Source organism: Simochromis diagramma, unplaced genomic scaffold, assembly GCF_900408965.1.
Source record: "Simochromis diagramma unplaced genomic scaffold, fSimDia1.1 OVJJ01000618.1, whole genome shotgun sequence".
Taxonomy (NCBI): Eukaryota; Metazoa; Chordata; class Actinopteri; order Cichliformes; family Cichlidae; genus Simochromis; species Simochromis diagramma.
In genome coordinates, this window is record NW_024387423.1 from 5,933,283 (window position 1) to 5,951,579 (window position 18,297).

Consider the following 18,297-nt stretch of genomic DNA (forward strand, 5'->3'; position numbering starts at 1 on the left):
CTTTCATTTCAAGTTCAAGATGTGCTGTATCATTTATTGTCCTAAGAAAACAGTTACACAGAAACAAGATGAGAGATAAGTACATGAAAGACTTTGATCTCTCCATTTGCAGGGTACTTACAAATACATCATGAAATCATAAAATTATAAAAGAAACAGAAATTGCATATATTTGAAATTTAGAAAGAGATTAGCTTGAAATATATAAATGAAAGTACAGGTTTTGAACAAACATCAGAAAAAGCAGAGTTTATTTTAGAATATGTTTAGAATGAAAAACAGCACACCGTATAATGTACAGAAATACAAAAGTGAGAGCATAAAATCTGGCAACACTGGAAAGTTTGTTCCACATAAACATATCAAATTCCATTATGATGTGAAATGTGGAAATTATGCTTCTAAACCTTAACTTCATAATGCGATACATTTGAATGAAACACTTTTTCCACAGCTCATTAAAAACACGTAAAAGAAGAAAGCAAACTGTTACAGGCTGCTGTGAACAACAAGTTCAGATTACAGCACCAGCAAGTTTCATTTGGCCTGAGCAGACGAAGGAAAAGCATTACACAGAGTTTAGAAAAGACTTGAAATTCTGTAAAGCAGGTGGCAGTGCTAAGAGGTTATACTCATTCAAATGGTCTAAACGTGTGCAGACAGGCCTTGAAGCTAAGACACTGGTGAAGAGTACTGTGGCTACAACTGACCTCCGTAGATGTAAGTGGAGGTGACTTCAGTGGATCTGGACATAACTGTGCTTCTCCTGTCTGTCACATCTCTGCTGTAACCAGGCACAAACTTTTTCAGCAGCTGCAAGGCTCGTCTCATAAATTTCTCTCCCACAAAAGCATATATGATGGGGTTCAGGCAGCAGTGAGCGTAAGCAAAGGCCTGGGTCACTATTATTGATTTCATTAAATTTTTCTCCCAAGTTTCATCATGTGGGATTTTTCCTTTTTCCTGAAGAAACTTCAAGAAACGAGAAATGTTAAATGGAGCCCATAGTAAGAAAAATGCAACCACTATGCAGATGATCAGCTTGACGATGCGGTGCTTCTTTGAGGTCCTCATGCTCACCAGTGTGGGAATGATCCTGGAGTAGCAACCTACCATCACCAACAAAGGAATCACGAGACCCAGCACATTTGCGGTGAAAAGGTTGTAATGAGCCCAGACTTTTCTCTCCTCGGGATAGTCACATCTAAACTTCTGGTACTCTTCTGTTTCCTGTGTGAAGATAAAATCCGGCAGAGAGACAAACAAGCTCAGCATCCAAACGAGCACGGTGAGAATGATGGCTGCCCTCTTTGTACGATAACGTGCAACCCTGTGAGCGTGCAAGATGATCATGTAGCGGTCCAGCGTCATGACAACCATGTAGAAGATGCTGCTGAAGAAGCCAATCTGGTGAGAGCCGGAGACTAAACGGCACATGAAGTCTCCAAAAGTCCACTGGCCGACCCTGGCATAGTGAGAGTAGAAAGGCAGCGTGAAGACGAAGAGGAGGTCAGAGAGAGCCAGGTTGAAGAGGCAGATGTCTGTCAGGTTGCTCTGATTGCGATGCTTCACCAGGACACACACCACTAGTCCGTTACCTTTGGGGGAAAAGACACAATAAGTGTACTTGTCACACTGTTACATGTAGAACAACATCATCTCTCTTTCTCTTACATACACACACTTTCATACATCATTTAAATACAATCCAACACCCATAATATACTCACAAGAGGACGCACCTACCTATGAAGCCCAGGATGAAAACCAAACTATAGAGAGTGGCCAGAAACACTCTGATGAAGTCCATTACGTCGCTGTAGCTGATAGGATTGTAGTTTCCATCGTCAGTAAAAAAAGTGCTGTAATCATACATTGTGGTGTATTCTGTGATGTTCTCTCCTGCAAAGGGAGAGAAAAGCTTTTAAAATGTCAACAATTACGATACAACACACGTGCATCAGGATTAGAGCCTATTTATTAGGAAACACAAACACAACTGCTACTGTATACACCTGCTGCTGACTGTTGGGGATGCGACAGGAGAAGAAAGTGCTGGCTGTAGTCGCCCGATCAAAGGTTACTTTTGTGTGTTTTTTTTAAGGTGATTTTTCCTTTTCTGAGAAAACCACTGATAATCATTGACTGAACTGTCGTTACCTGGCATTTTGGCCCCTCAGAGATAATTGATAAATGAGGGTTTATTTTCCCACAGGTATATTTTTGGAAGTTTCTCACCCCTTCATTTCCCACCGTCATCAATCCATAAGATACCACTGCTACACTAAAATAGGATTTGGTCTGTTAATTAAACCTGAATTATTATAACTTATTTAGTTCATATGAGTTAAATGATAGGACATTAAATGACAGGAAAATACAAAAGCCTTAAGATGAACTTTAATGACATCGTGACAATGCATAGAATTTGTACCTTTTTGCAAACAATTTTCAAAGACAACCGAATACTGAATTGCTGTTAAAATATATTCACCTTCCATGGCGATGTCTCAGTGAAGGTTCTTCCAGGTACAGCCAGGAATTCCACTTCAAGCTTCCTTTTCCCTCTTTTACTGACGTGATGCCTCTAGACATGCAGAGGTGAAGTAACCGTCTTGATGTCTGCAGTCCGATAATAAGGACCACAGAAACAGAAGTGCACATGTTGTTTCGTGTATGTGCCCTAAGTGAGATCCTTATCAGGATTCTGTTGTTAAAGATATAGCTTGACATCCAAACAGCAATAAAACTTTAAAGAGAAAGACAGAACATGTGGACACAGCTTCAGAAAATGACTGTTGGACTTTGCTTAAAGCGTTAAAGGGTTTATTAATAATGTGATTTTATAAACAATGAATCATCCCAACATATGCTGCCGTCATCTAAATTCTTTATTATTTGTTGTTATTCCTCAGTACCCATATCCTCTCAGACTGGGTGTCATAGAGGCACTGTTCTTCCAGCAAATCAAATGGCTAAAATAACTCTGTCTACTTTTTTTTCTCCAAGTTTTTATAAATGTATTGCTTAAATTTTTTTTTAGAAATCTCCCAAATTCCTTCCAGTTGAGTAATTGATAAGGCTACAGTGAACTAGTCAACCAGTAAAATGGAGATACAGAAAAATTCTTTAAACAATTCCACAATTTTTACTCTACAGCAAATATTCCACCCTCAAATAATAAGAAAATGGGTCTTATTTCCAATGTCTTCTCCGGGTTGATAGTAGGAAAACATACACAAAAATCTGTAGTGTAACTTGTTGGAACTGTCGTATTTTTTTAGCAGGTGGATAGAAATTTCGAGCTTGGAGTTTATAAGCCATTTTGTTTGAGGAGATGGCTACAGCAGCACACAGACTTTATCTGCAGCTTTACTGACATGTGCAGATATTTTACACTTGAGAGGGTGTTGTGTTTGAATACCCTCTTGTGATAGGTTAGGATAATCTCTCTCCCTCTCCATCGATCTTTGTGAGAGACCACAGATCTTCCTCTTCACTGCAAATGTCTGTCGGTGTCAGTGTCGCCACAAAACAGCACAGTAAATAAAATCGCCAACATTTTAACTTTAAGTTGAATTTAAAGTCTTCTTGGAGCCTAATCTGCTGTGCAGCTCTTTGTGAAGAGGAACTAAAGTCCTCTTTTGGTCAAAACCACCAAACTCCACAGAACAAAATGGAAAAACTGGAAAACAGACATGTGAGGGGTGAATGCATGAAAGTAACCAGTCCTCTGAGGTAATGTTAGTGCTTTTTTTTTTAAATTGGAGACTGGTGTGTTAAAGAAAAACATAGCACCTCTGGTAAAATATAAAGAAGGGCATCTCTGCAAGCAACTATAGCCATGAAAATATTTCATAATATAACCAAAAATAACCACAAGAACTGAAAACCCAGTGAACTAAGTCAGATAATTACTTCACAAACAGGACATCCTGTTAGTGTCTAGTGGAGCTAATTGTAGCTATCAAGCTATAATTATCACATGCACACATTTAGACCTATGTGGGAAAACATAATTCTGAGGGACAACCTTGGAATGCAGAAAGGCCCATTTATAGTATTGAGTACTGAGTGTGTTTCTGTGTTTTCAGTACATATTATCTCCTTCAACTTGTTTTCTTAGCAGTTTATGTCTGTTTGCTTCTCTCCTACTGTCTGCCTTTACTTACAGCATAGACCAGTGGTTCCCAAACTTTTTTTGCTAGGCCCCCCTTTGTTTTAAAAGAAAAATGTTGCCCCCCCCGCACGTGCACGCGCACGCACACACCCTCCAACCACACACACCCATCTTTTGCTCCATTGCGGTTTATTTCACACCTCAAACATTTAGTAAACAATTAAGCAAATACAAGTAATCTGCAATAAATTACAGGTAGTAATAAAATAAACTACTAACTCTTTTATGCTACATCCGCACCTACACAAGTATTTTTGAAAACGCAGCTGTTTTGTCCACACGTAAACGGCGTTTCGAATCACCGAAAACGGAGATTTTTTAAAACTCCTTTTGTGTGGACGAGGAATACAGAGTTTGTCACACAACGTCAAAGTATGCGCCTTTTTCCACGTCACGCTGTGCGCCATGTTATTGTTTACATGAGATGAATTGCAGAATAGCAGTTAGAGGCAAAATACTGTTAATCTGACTATCTTCGGTTTTTACAGGCTTACATACACACACGCAGTTAATGTCCCTCCATTTACAAAGGCAGAGGCCTCACGGTGTGATTATTTTACGTGTAGTTGGGTTTTTTTTCCTGTGTAATAATATTCAACATTGCTATCAATTCATTTTCAAAAAATGCCTCTCTGTGCAAAATGGGTTGAAAAACATAAACAGCTGTGGGATACTGTTTGTCCGTGATTTAGACAGGGGGAACAAATCGTGGCAGGATCAGCCTGATATTATTTGTATCCCACTGTAACTTTACTGTATAAAGAGCTAACATCTCCAAAAAGTCAGGAGTAGTTAGTCATTACAACAAGTGTTTGAACTAAAAATCAAGAATGTGGGATACTGTTTGTCCGTGATTTGAAGAGCCCAGCGAAAACCAATTCTGCAGGGGAGACCTACCTTGGCACTTGTGTGCAGGTGAAACCAAAGGGCAGATATGCTTCACCATATTTTCTAGTCTTTGGCTTAGAATGAAGTTGGTTTGGAAACATATTCAGTTATGCTTCATTTCCTGCTTTGCATTTCTGTGGCCGCCCCATGCTAGTAGTGTCCAAGCGTTTTGTTTCCCCCCTCCCCTTTTCATACCGCGCCCCTGGGCCCCACACTTTGGGAAGGTCTGGCATAGACCAACATCTGTATGCCCACATTTTAGTACTGCTAAAATTGTTGATCGTTGAAACATCCTTAAATACCATTTCCTTCATGAAGTTGAAGTTTAAGGTTCGGGTTGGCTCAAAATGGGTCTGCTTATCATGTTTGCAATTAACTGTAACAAAAAGTAATTACCACACTCTAACACTTTGTGACAACCAATTCCATCATGGGGCTGTTTGTCACACAGTATGGGGCTGGTTATCCCTGGTTATGTAAAAAAAAGGCTTTATTTTATCCTATATTTTTTTCAGATAGAGACATAAACAAGTTTAGAAATAAACACTGCGTCATTTAAATACAAGTGCTTTAATAATGTAACCTTTATTAAAAATCACAAAAACAACTGAGAACAATCGGCACACTCCACCATGACTACATTTTGTACTGATGTATCATTGATATAATTTCAAAAAGGCCAAAAGTATCTTTTAAAAGACAAATTGTTTTTATGCATGATAACCTGAGCAACAGCGAGCAAGTCAGTGTAAAAATCTTGATGCATGCTAGATCATCCAGATAAGGAAAGGCAGCCTATTTTTTAAGCTTGCTAGTCTTTATCTAGCAAACCTGTGCATTAGTCACACAACTCATTTATGACAAATATGCATACCGGATTGTCAGAGATATAATCTTTGAGTGATCAGTTTTTGCAGACAACACATTGAAGCCCTGCTTTGTGGGCCAGCTATTGCTATATGGCTTAATACAAGCTGCTTATCCAACAAAGGAACAAAAACACACAACTGTAAAACCATTTCTCATTCTCAGGGGCCTGGTTGTCACACAAGCTGACCTCTTGATAAGCATTTTTACCTAGCTAACACATGGTTTTAGCATCACAATGAAAAACTGATTCAAAGAAAGCTATTACCTTCAGCTTGTTAATAAGTGCATTTCTATAATCAAAAAAAATGTTTGAGATTTTAACTCAAAAACAACATGAAAAATTACTCTGACCCATAAAAAATACAAAATCCCTCCTCCTCTCAATATTTTGTGTGTTTTTCACAAATTGGCCAATGCAAAATAGACAGATTGTCAAGATTAGCAACAGAACTGTGAAAATGAGACTGCGCTGAAAAAATGTATGCATTTAAAAGTAAGGTTACATCTCAGAGAGAAAGTCAGAAGCTAAAGAGTGTGTTTGTCACTTGTCATGTTGTGTACAGAACAAGTTACTCCAGTTGGGTCCTTCTGTGCTACTTACAAACCTCTTGTTTAAAGGGACAGGTGCAGCAGCCTTCCAGCTTTGATTTCTGAACACAGCCTATATGTTTTTGTTATTTATTCATGAATGTCTAGTTTACACTGAAAGCTAATAGTACATCAGTTTTTCGCGTTATTATAGGCGTTAGCCGTTCTGGCTAGCTCTCATCCATTAGCAGCTCATTCATATGCACTGCCAAACATTTATGGAGTGAAGTGCCACTGGGATTGCATCTTCGATGGTTCGGTGGAGAACATCTGGGTTTTCTACTGGCTTCTGTCTCTCTGGTGTACCTCTTCAAGCAGCTAGCCAATGCTTTGAGTCTTGCTTGGGAGCTCCTAGGGCATGAGCTATTGGCAGCAAGTTGCACTTCTTAGTACATTCCTTTCTTTATTACATCTTTCATCCACACGTATAAGCCACTCTTAGAATTGGCTAACCTCCCTCCGTGCTGCCTTGATCTTTACCTCCAATCTCTTTCTTTTTCATAAAGAGCACTGCTCTATGTGGCTGTTCATCTTGTAGCCAACATCTCAAGGATCATTGTTGCCATTGTGTCGTTCAGCTGCTTGTTTTCAGTGATGGTCGCAGTAGGGATTGTCCAAAATGCTACATTCACATCTCTTTTAGCAGACTTTCAGGTGTACTTAATGTAATCTTGGTAATCGACCATGAAGTGTCCAGGTTTCCACCTTAGCTATGAGCCTGTCTCTCAGGTAAGCTGCTCTTGTATTCAATACCTTTAATGCACTAATTGTTCTTGGGGCTCAGTGACCAATCTTTGAGGGTGGGGTGATGATATCTCCCTCCTGACCTGATATGCTAGCACCCCTTGCCGTATCATTTGTGTTGTAACTCATCAATCTCTAGTTGTGATAGCAGTTGCCAATTAAGGATATTTAAACACATAGCTGTCAGATATTTTGCCATTACTTTATATATTGGGTGTAGTAGCATTCCAACATCTATTCTCAGTGCTTGTCCACTTATGCCTTGATACTTCAGTAGCCCACTTCTCATCAGTGTGTCCTGGTTCCTCAACACATGATGCGACGTCCGAGGCAGTAAGGTTTCAGCTATGTGTCTCTTGCTCATTTTCCAGAGCAGGCTTGGGTAGCATAGTGGGCCTAGCCTGCGGAGCCTTATGTTACCTGTTTATCTCTTGCAGTGTTGTGTCAATGCACGGGATAAAAAAATAAAGTCTTTCTCTTGCTGAAGTGAAATGTATAAGGTAGGATAAGCTAAAAGTATAAGGTAAGTTTATGCAAATATGTATACTTGTGCTTCCCTGCAACTTCATTTCTCTCACACAAAGTTGTTGGTGTACGTTTTCAACAATTGTCCCTTCGTGCGTGATCATTAGATTTAAATAGGAAAGGGAAAATGTATTCAAATGAAAATAATTTGATTCTGTGTTAATAGAAGCTCATCAGTAACTACAAAGCTTTCATGATAGTGAACAATTACTTGTCTAATAAATTAATCTGGGACAAATGAATTTGATCATTTCACACTTCATGATTGGATGCAGAATTTTCTCAGTTAAATATTGTAGGAACTGAAATTTGCTTAACTTGAGATAAAAGCATATAGAATGAATGTGACCACTTCAAGCTGCTCTTCAATGTACATCCCCGATGTCACAGGGACAATTAAGAACCCAGTGTGATTTTTATTTTGAGTAAATTCAAGATCTGCAGTAAAATGTTTTGATTTAAGAAAATTCTGATACAAAATACAAAATTTTCTGATACAAAATGAGGACAAGAGCTAAGTGGATGCCAGCCTTGATTCATGAACAGTCCAAGTACAGGTACAAGTGTCATACAAAACATAAGTGTGCATAAGATCAATACCTGGAAAACAGTACAGTATGCACGCAGAGTAAAAAAAAGAGCAAAAACATAAACCCATCTGAAATGGGAGTCAAAGTTATTGAGGCAAAAGAAAAGAATTTATTTACAATGTAAAAGTAAAAAGTAGTAAAAGTAGGTCAGACCACTGTATATTATATATATATTTAAAAAGTGAGAAAAAAATCGATACTGGAAAGTTTCTTTAACATCAAATTCCCAACTTCAGAATGCCATACATTTGAATAAACCACTTTTCACAGTCATTTATAACACATTTGAAATCTTATGGCCATAACAACATTAGCAGGATCTAAAGGTGTACAGACAAACTTTAAAGGAGAGACACTGGTGAAAAACACTGGTGCTATGTGGCAAAGTGACAAACAAACAAAACTAACAGGAAAAACACTGAAACTGAACACTAAAACATTCATGACAAAAACAATTACAACTGCCCTCCACCTTCTATAGTTTAAAAGAAGCAGAGGTGACTTCAGAGCCCCTGGACATAACTGAGCTTCTCCTGAATGAGCTGTCTGACAAATATCTTCCATAAAAAGGCACAAACTTTTTCACCAGCTGCAAGGCTCGTCTCATAAACTTCTCTCCCACAAAAGCATAAATGATGGGATTCAGACAGCAGTGAGTGTAAGCTAAGGCCTCGGTCACTGTTTTTGACAGCCTTATATTTTTGAACCAGGTTATATTATTGTGGACTATTCCTCTTTTCTGAAGAAACTCCAGGAAAAGGGAAATGTTATATGGAGCCCATAGTAAGAAAAATGCAAGCACTATGCAGATGATCAGCTTGACGATGCGGTGCTTCTTTGCGGTCCTCATGCTCAACAGCGTGGGAATGATCGTGGAGTAGCAACCTACCATCACCAACAAGGGAATGATGAGACCCAGCACATTTATGGTGAACAGGCTGTAACGCTCCCAGACTTTGCTCTCCTCGGGATAGTCACACTCCACTCCTTGGGATTCCTGTCCTATTGCCTTTATGAAGATAAAATCCGGCAGAGACACAAACAAGCTCAGCATCCAAACGAGCACGGTCAGAATGATGGCTGCCCTCTTTGTGCGATAATGTGCAACCCTGTGAGCGTGCACGATGATCATGTAGCGCTCCAGCGTCATGACAACCATGAAGAAGATGCTGCTGAAGAAGCCAATGTGGTGAGACCCGGAGATCAAACGGCACATGAAGTCTCCAAAAGCCCACTGACCGACCCTGGCGTTGTGAGAGTAGAACGGCAGCGTGAAGACGAAGAGGAGGTCAGAGAGAGCCAGGTTGAAGAGGCAGATGTCTGTCAGGTTGCTCTGATACCGGTGCTTCACCAGGACACACACCACTAGTCCGTTACCTTTGGAAGAAAATACACAATAAGTGTAAATGTCACACTGTTACATGTTGAACAACATTCTCTCTCTTTCCCGTTTCATCTGTGTCTCACATACACACACCTGCATGCATAGGTAAAAATTCTCAAGTTGGAAATTCCCAGAAAAGGAGGTCTGTGCAATGTGTAGAAACTCATAATCTCCACAGCATACACACAAGAGGACACACCTACCTATGAAGCCCATGATGAAAACCAAACTGTAGAGAGTGGTGAGAAACACTTTGTTAAAGTCCTTTACACTTAGGTTGGTAGGAGAAAGGTCTGTGTCGTTAGGAAACCCAAAGTAAAATGAATAATCATAGGATGTGGTGTTTTCTTCTGCAGAAAGAGAGAGAAAGATTTGTTATTAACATTATTATTTATATTAATTTCAGCACAGGCTACAACAAATAAGATGCAAAACAGTATATCAAAGACTTCTTTACTGCTGTAAACACATGCTGCCGGTGGAGGTTAACTGGATTTATTTTTGAATGCTCATTGCATCAAAGTGTTAGGTTTGGTTTCGTAATGCCGTTTCAACCCTTATCAAGTGCAGCCTGAATTGCCAACCTATTGCTGATGACATGTTTCTGTTTTAAAGGAGGTTTTCCTTTGCTATGAGCACCACAAATAATCCATTCACGTCTGCTGGTTTGGCCCCCCAGAGAGTTGACAGTGGGGCTGATTTTGCCACCTATTGGTGCTCATTGGTACTCCCCAGAGGTGTGGACTCGAGTCACATGACTTGGACTCGAGTCAGACTCGAGTCATTAATTTTATGACTTTAGACTTGACTTTGAAAAATGTTCTAAAGACTTGTGACTTGACTTGGACTTTTACAACCAATGACTTGGGACTTAAATTGGACTTGAACCGGTTTACCTTGAAAAGACCTTGGATTTTTAACCCCAAATATAAAATTTAACATGCATATTATATAGAGATTGAAAATGTGACGTCATTCACAGGTAGAACCGCAAAGGATTCTGGGAACTCGTGGCAAGCGGTACTAGCGCACGCAGGCTTTCAATTGAAATCAGTCACACAGCGATAAAAAGAAACACAAAAATGTCAAGAAGCTGTTGTATTATTAACTGCAATAGCCGGTCGCATGACAGCCACGGGAAGCCGACGGGTAAAGAGATCGGTTGTTATCGGATTACGTCGTTGAAGAGAAATTGTTCGAGCCATGTTTCCGAAGTAACAAAGACGCGACTGGATTGCAGCCATTCAAAGACCAAATATAACGTCCCAGAACCCTCCAGCTCACAGGTTAGTCTGCTCCAAGCATTCCCACAAAGGTCAGTCTGCTGTTGTAGTTAATGCGTCATTTTCATAACATAATTGGTGATATAGGTTACAAGCAAGTCTGGCGCTGAACAGAAATTGTCGCTCCTTTGTTTATTGTGCATAAATAGTGAATTGTCCTGACACAATATTGTGTTTCAATTCTGTTATTATGGTACATTGACAAAAACATATACTTTTATTCACAGGGTAAAACAGTTGTTTTGTATCACTAATTGCCCAGTGCGATTACAGCATACAGTATTATTGTCACTGCTACATTTCTGTGATGCTACCAGAAATTATTTCCACTGCTAATTAATTACCATTGAGCTCAAAGGTCCTATTAATAAACGGTTAACGAATGTGTATTTATGACGACGATTTGTGAGACTGGTAAACTTATGATACGTACGATGGTCTTTACTTTCTACACGGTGCATTTCAAGGTCCTGTACCCATCCGTCGGTAAACTGTACCTGGGCTTGTTGCAGTGACCTGAAGTTACTAAACTTCATGAGTGCATGCACTCACTCCAAGAACCGTATGATTATAAATATGCATATAAATATGCTACGATGAGATAGCTGACTTCATCTAACTAGCAAATGTTTTCCAGGCTACGTTGGTGATGCAGTTTTTTTTTTTTAATGATATTTTAAAAAAAATATCATTTATTTATGTATGATATTTTTGTCATGCGATTTTAAAGCCGGTCCTACAAGCGCATCCAAGAATAACATGCAGCTTATCTCAGAACTGTCGGTGAAAATTATTCTTGGAGCTAGGTTTAATTGAGCTGCATTCTAAAGAGGTGCAATTTCACAATTTGTGTATATTTTCTAAGTTCACTATTTTGTCATGTGTTGAGAAAAACACAGATTTAAAAATTACATGGTCTAATATTTACATTTAGCATATAACTGCAACATGCTTTTTTCGGGGTTTTTTAAAGACTCGAAAGGACTTGAAATTCAAAATTTCAGACTTGTGACTTTACTTGGACTTTTACACCAGTGACTTGAGACTCGACTCTGACTTGCCTGACATTACTTGAGACTTGACTTGAGACTTGAGGATAAAGACTTGAGACTTACTTGAGACTTGCAAAACAATGACTTGGTCCCACCTCTGGTACTCCCTCTTGGGAACATCGTTAATCCATAAAATGCTTCTTTTTAAAAAATAGGATTAAAATCTTCTTCACACTGTCTATGATTTAAACCTGCACCATTATTGTAACAAATCTGATAACTGGTTTTGTTGGGATTAAAATTACTAGACGAGGATGGTATTCCATAATAAACCTACGATCATCTATTGGGTTTGTTTATCTGTGTTATTGTAATTTTTAATGTAAGCATTGTTTTGGATGTGATGAAAGGTTTTAACACTATTACCATGATTTTACAATATTACCATTATTATTCTGAAAGTAACAGATACATGGATGGAGATAACAGCACTTGTAAAAGTTGTATTAAGGCATTGTGGCAGTGTTGTGTTGTTTTTAACTACTATTAAAAAAACAACAGTAAAAATAAGATCTCTAGATTAAAGATGAAATTAGAAATCATGAAGTAGCTTTGACATAGTTTCAGTCACAGCATTTGGTTTTAGATCTCTGTGACAATGCGTGCAGCTTTGAACACTACACTTTATAACCCAAGTAAATTTCCAAGAGCTCTGTAAAACATGACACTTTAAATAGTCTAAATTGTGGATTAATGTTGAAAGATAATTACCTGACATTGTGATATCTCAGTGAAGGCTCTTCCAACCAGGTCAAGTCAGGAATTACACTTCAAGGCTCCCTTTCCCCGTTTACTGATGTGATCCCTTTAGGTATGCAGAAATGAACTAACTATCAAAAGTTCTGCAGTCCGCTAATGATGAGAACAGAAAGAGAAAAAAAAGTGTTGTTTCCTGTACGTCCCCAAGTCTGATCTTTATCAGGAGTCTGCTTGAAATCTAGACTTGCAGAAAATGGTTCAAAGCACAACACAGCAAATGGTGACAGAAATTTCTACTTTGACTAAATGACTGCTGGTTTTTGCCAAAAGTGACAGAAAGTTTATTTTTATTGTTATTGTTACTATTTTTATTTGTTTTTCTTCTTGGACTCATTAATGTACACCGCTGCTACATATTATACACTTTGTACTAACAGGAGACTTTAGCCATTATGCCTTACTAATACTGTGTTGGAACCACTTTAACTTTCAACAGGTGCTGCAAACACTCCTCAGTTATTTTGGTTCATGTTGATGTGATAGCATCGTGCAGCTGCTGTAGATTTGGTGGCTGCACATTCATTTTCTTTAAAGAATAATTATATTGGGTCCTTTTTTGATAGATATAATGAAGAGTAACAGGAAAGGGGGGGCGGGGGAACTTTTGGATGACATGTATACCTATATAACTACACACACTATATATCTACCTGCACTGAACATATATTCTGTAACTTACACGTAGACTCTTAAGCACAAGACGATTTGCCTTAACCATAGTTTATTAAGGTGGTACAGTCACAGGGCAGTTAATGCTGTGGAGAGTTCTCCTGAATAACTCACTCTCCAGCTCCAGTAACGGGGCACAGTATGAATGTTCTCCGGTGGCAGCACATTCATAAAGACAAACCTCCAGTTCAGCCACATCCCAAAGCTGGTCTGGTGGATTTAGGCTGTGATGGCTGTGGAAGCCGTTTGAGCACATTGAGCTTGTCATGTAAAAATAACAGTGTGTGGTGATTTGAACTCTATGACATGGTGGGTGCTCCTGCTGGAATCAGCCATCAGAAGATGGAAACTCTACAGTGATGCACATAGTCAAAAGCAATACTCAGGATGCGCAGTTGGTGCTGAGGGTCACAAACATTTCCATGAAAATATCCCCCACACCATTACACCACCAGCAGCACCATGAACTGTTGATACAAGGAAGGATCGATCCATCCTTTCATGTTGTCTATACCCAATTCTAACATCTGGCATCATGTCCCTGCCATCCAAGTATGGCAGCAGAACTCAAGAATAATATGAACTGACAGCATTTTCCAGTCTTCAGTTGTCCAAACTATGTAGTACAAACTGCTGCCTCAGTTTCTTGATCTGTTGATCGGAATGGCATCCAGTGTGGCCTTCTGCTGCCGTAGCACATCTGGGTCAATGTATATTATATATTCAGAGATGCTTTTCTACATATTGTAGTTGTAACAAGTTTTTATTTGAGTTATTTTAATTTTAGGAATTGAACTTTGTTCAATTGAGATACAAACATATGGAATGAATGTAGAATATTACCACTTAAGCTGCTCCTAAGTGTACTTCCCCGATGTCACAGGGACAATGTGACATCGGGGATGTCGGGACAATGTGATTTTTATTTTAAGTAAATTCAAGATCTACAGTAAAATGTTTTGACTTAAGAAAATTCTGATACAAAATGAGGACAAGAGACGAGTGGATGCCAGCCTTGATTCATGAACAGTGAAAGTACAAGTACAAGTATCATAACAAAACATAAGCGTGCATAAGATCAATACCTGGAAAACAGTACAGTGTGCAGGCACGGTACAAAAAACCAACACCAAAAACCCATCTGAAATGGTAGTCAAAGTTACTGAGGCAAAAGAAAGGAATTTATTTACAATGTAAAAGTAAAAGGTGGCAAAAGTAGGTCAGTCCACTGTATATCTCTCTCTCTCTCTCTCTCTCTCTCTCTCTCTCTCTCTCTCTCTCTCTCTCTCTCTCTCTCTCTATATATATATATATATATATATATATATATATATATATATATATATATATATATATATATATATAAAAAAGTGAGACAAAAACCAACACTGGAAAGTTTGTTTCCAATCCAATTCCATTATAAATGCTGGCATAAAGCATTTTTTTCAAAACTTATTCAAAAACCCAACTTCAGAATTCCGTACATTTGAATAAACCACTTTTCCACAAGCTCATTAAAGATGTGTGACAAAAAACAAACTAACAGATTGTTGCAAATACTGTTGTAAACAAAAGGTTCAGTTTAAGCAAGTTTCATTAAGCCTGAGCAGAAGAAGAAAGGGCATTGCACAGAGCTTGGAAAAGACGTGAGATTCTCTAAAACATATGGCTATGGTAACAGAATAGTGTCGTTTATAACACATTTGAAATCTTATGGCCATAACAACATTAGCAGGATCTAAAGGTGCACAGACAAACTTTAAAGGAGAGACACTGGTGAAAAACACTGGTGCTATGTGGCAAAGTGACAAACAAACAAAACTAACAGGAAAAACACTGAAACTGAACACTAAAACATTCATGACAAAAACAATTACAACTGCCCTCCACCTTCTATAGTTTAAAAGAAGCAGAGGTGACTTCAGAGCCCCTGGACATAACTGAGCTCCTCCTGAATGAGCTGTCTGTCAGATCTCTGCTGTAACCAGGCATCAACTTTTTCAGCAGCTGCAAGGCTCGTCTCATAAACTTCTCTCCCACAAAAGCATAAATGATGGGATTCAGACAGCAGTGAGTGTAAGCAAAGGCCTCGGTCACTGTTATTGACAGCTTTACATTGTTGTACCAGGTTTCATCATCAGGGATTATTCCTCTTTTCTGAAGAAACTCCAGGAAAAGGGAAATGTTATATGGAGCCCATAGTAAGAAAAATGCAAGCACTATGCAGATGATCAGCTTGACGATGCGGTGCTTCTTTGCGGTCCTCATGCTCAACAGCGTGGGAATGATCGTGGAGTAGCAACCTACCATCACCAGCAAGGGAATGATGAGACCCAGCACATTTATGGTGAACAGGCTGTAACGCTCCCAGACTTTGCTCTCCTCGGGATAGTCACACTCCACCCCTTGGGATTCCTGTCCTATTGCCTTTATGAAGATAAAATCCGGCAGAGACACAAACAAGCTCAGCATCCAAACGAGCACGGTCAGAATGATAGAAGCCCTCTTTGTGCGATAACGTGCAACCCTGTGAGCGTGCACGATGATCATGTAGCGGTCCAGCGTCATGACAACCATGAAGAAGATGCTGCTGAAGAAGCCAATGTGGTGAGACCCGGAGATCAAACGGCACATGAAGTCTCCAAAAGCCCACTGGCCGACCCTGGCATTGTGAGAGTAGAACGGCAGCGTGAAGACGAAGAGGAGGTCAGAGAGAGCCAGGTTGAAGAGGCAGATGTCTGTCAAGTTGCTCTGATTGCGATGCTTCACCAGGACACACACCACTAGCCCATTACCTTTGGGGGAAAAGACATAATATATGTACCCGTCAGTAGAGCAGGGCGATATGACCAAAAATATTTATCACGATATACATGTTGGATTTGTATTGTTGATTATCATCTATGCTTAGAAATATCTACTTATGTAGGCTTAGAGTTTTATAATTAGTTGTAGATTGATAGAGGTTTGATCCTTAGTAGTCTGCAGAGACGTAGTGTGCATTCCAGAGTGCTCTGGCATTAAGAGCCACACTCTGGGAGGATGGGAGAGGTCATACCTTTTCTTATTGTTTTATGGTAGGATAAATGTATCTATATCTGTTTTAGGCTAAGTGCCCTTTGTTTAGATAAACTGCTGGACTTCCAGACCAGCAGGTTTAGGGAAGTCTTCATGGGGTCATACTCTGACCCCACACACACACACACACACACACACACACACACACACACACACACACACAGGCAAGGTGCTCTTTGTTTGTATGTAGACGTCATATGTTAATGAACCTATGTATATTCATGTAACCTCAATAAAAGCAGTGTTACGGGGGAGTGGACGAGAGCAACTGGGGTCAAGCGAAGGAACGGCGCTTGTCCGGTTCTCTCCCGTGCACGAGAAACATGAAGAACTTTGCCTACTCGTGTCTTGCTTTGCTGTGTAATTACATTGTCTTCAACGTTCCAGTGAATAGGTTTAAGCTACAAACCTATCAATACATTTGAAAATTTGCAATACCGATATAACTGACAATATAATTGACACTAGACAAAATACTTTACAACTCCACAACTTCATTAGCGCAAAAACCCCCATCAATTTATTTTCACTTAAACAAGCAGCTGTTTTTTATGTGCATTAAAGTTATATAAAAATTTAACAGTGCAAATGCAAATTCCTTGCTGACAGTTTAATCAAAAGGCATTTCCAGTGGAAATTGACCGACATATCCTCAACATAACCATGTAAAATATCCACAAAACTTAAAAAGAGGTTATACACACACAATACTGTATTATCTATATTATGTTGAAACACAGTACGTATCACTCCGCAAGGCTCCTGCCTACGGTAGCCGTGATGCTCCGACAATCCATCAAGCGGTGCGGGTTCGTAGCTTAGCAAAGTCGTACTAAAACATTTGACAGATTTTCGAGCGCCGTGTACATAAAATCGTTTCGAGGTCAGTAAACACAACCAGAATTCATACATAAGGCACACGGGATTATAAGGGGCACTATCGATTTTCATAAAAATCCAAGGATTGATTTTAAGTGCGCCGTATTTTCCGAAAAACATGGTAATAACGACGGTCCGCTAGCATGCTCTAGCAGAAATAGTGCTTTGTTGTGTATCTGACAGAAGAAAGCTAAACCAGTTCCACACCACTGAAGTTGCAGCATTTTTACAAACCAATTCTGGTTCAACTGTTTCATTCAACGATCCGCTTTTGCTGTGAAGGTTCTCAGTCATCCAGGTCATCGTAGTCTAAGGAGCAAACAAACTTAACAACAACGTGGTATATGCTGTACAGTGCAGCAAGGAATGCCCAGACCTCTACATCGGAGAGACCAAACAGCCACTTCACAAGGGCATGGCACAACATAGAAGAGCCACCTCCACGGGACAAGACTCAGCTGTCCATCTGCATCTAAAGGACAAAGGTCACTCTTTCGAGGATGCCAATGTTCACATTTTGGACAGAGAGGACAGATGGTTTGAAAGAGGAATGAAAGAAGTCATTTACGTCAGCGGTCCCCAACCTTTTTTGCGCCACGGACCGGTTTATGCCTGACAATATTTTCATGGACCGGCCTTTAAGGTGTCGCGGATAAATACAACAAAATAAAACTAGTACCGGTACCGAAAAAAAAAAAATGTATTCATAACACACATGAAAAGACCCAGGAAAACCAAGTTAACGATAAAAACGATGACAAAATAACGCTGAAAACCGATAAAAACCCTGAAAATTATACATTTCACA

General features: G+C 39.3%; 3 protein-coding genes and 1 long non-coding RNA gene across 8 annotated transcripts in view; 1 reads left to right on the plus strand and 3 right to left on the minus strand.

The window, feature by feature from the left end:
* Positions 1-3: 3 nt before the first annotated feature.
* Positions 4-2,620, minus strand: LOC120722315 (C-C chemokine receptor type 2-like). Its single transcript, XM_040013267.1, has 3 exons — positions 2,495-2,620; positions 1,747-1,902; positions 4-1,598 (listed from the first exon to the last, which is right to left on the minus strand). The coding sequence occupies exons 1-3, from the start codon at positions 2,499-2,501 to the stop codon at positions 700-702; spliced, it is 1,062 nt and encodes a 353-aa protein (XP_039869201.1). The 5' UTR covers positions 2,502-2,620; the 3' UTR covers positions 4-699.
* Positions 1,865-10,518, plus strand: LOC120722320. The gene is made up of 3 exons (XR_005693401.1): positions 1,865-1,880; positions 2,949-2,953; positions 10,032-10,518. It is a non-coding gene; the product is annotated as an uncharacterized LOC120722320 (long non-coding RNA).
* On the minus strand, positions 5,620-13,174 carry LOC120722317 (C-C chemokine receptor type 1-like). The gene is made up of 3 exons (XM_040013278.1): positions 12,816-13,174; positions 9,973-10,119; positions 5,620-9,762 (listed from the first exon to the last, which is right to left on the minus strand). The coding sequence occupies exons 1-3, from the start codon at positions 12,820-12,822 to the stop codon at positions 8,861-8,863; spliced, it is 1,056 nt and encodes a 351-aa protein (XP_039869212.1). The 5' UTR covers positions 12,823-13,174; the 3' UTR covers positions 5,620-8,860.
* A 1,703-nt stretch (positions 13,175-14,877) lies between these two features.
* The window catches only part of LOC120722316 (C-C chemokine receptor type 1-like), a 44,750-nt gene continuing 41,330 nt past the window's right edge, over positions 14,878-18,297 (minus strand). For 2 of the 5 annotated variants that reach the window (XM_040013269.1, XM_040013271.1), the window contains exon 3: positions 14,878-16,327. In XM_040013269.1, the coding sequence (XP_039869203.1) occupies positions 15,426-16,327 (902 nt within the window). In that variant the 3' untranslated portion in view covers positions 14,878-15,425. The remainder of the gene's footprint in view (positions 16,328-18,297) is intronic. The other 3 variants (XM_040013268.1, XM_040013276.1, XM_040013272.1) reach the window with 2 other exon arrangements.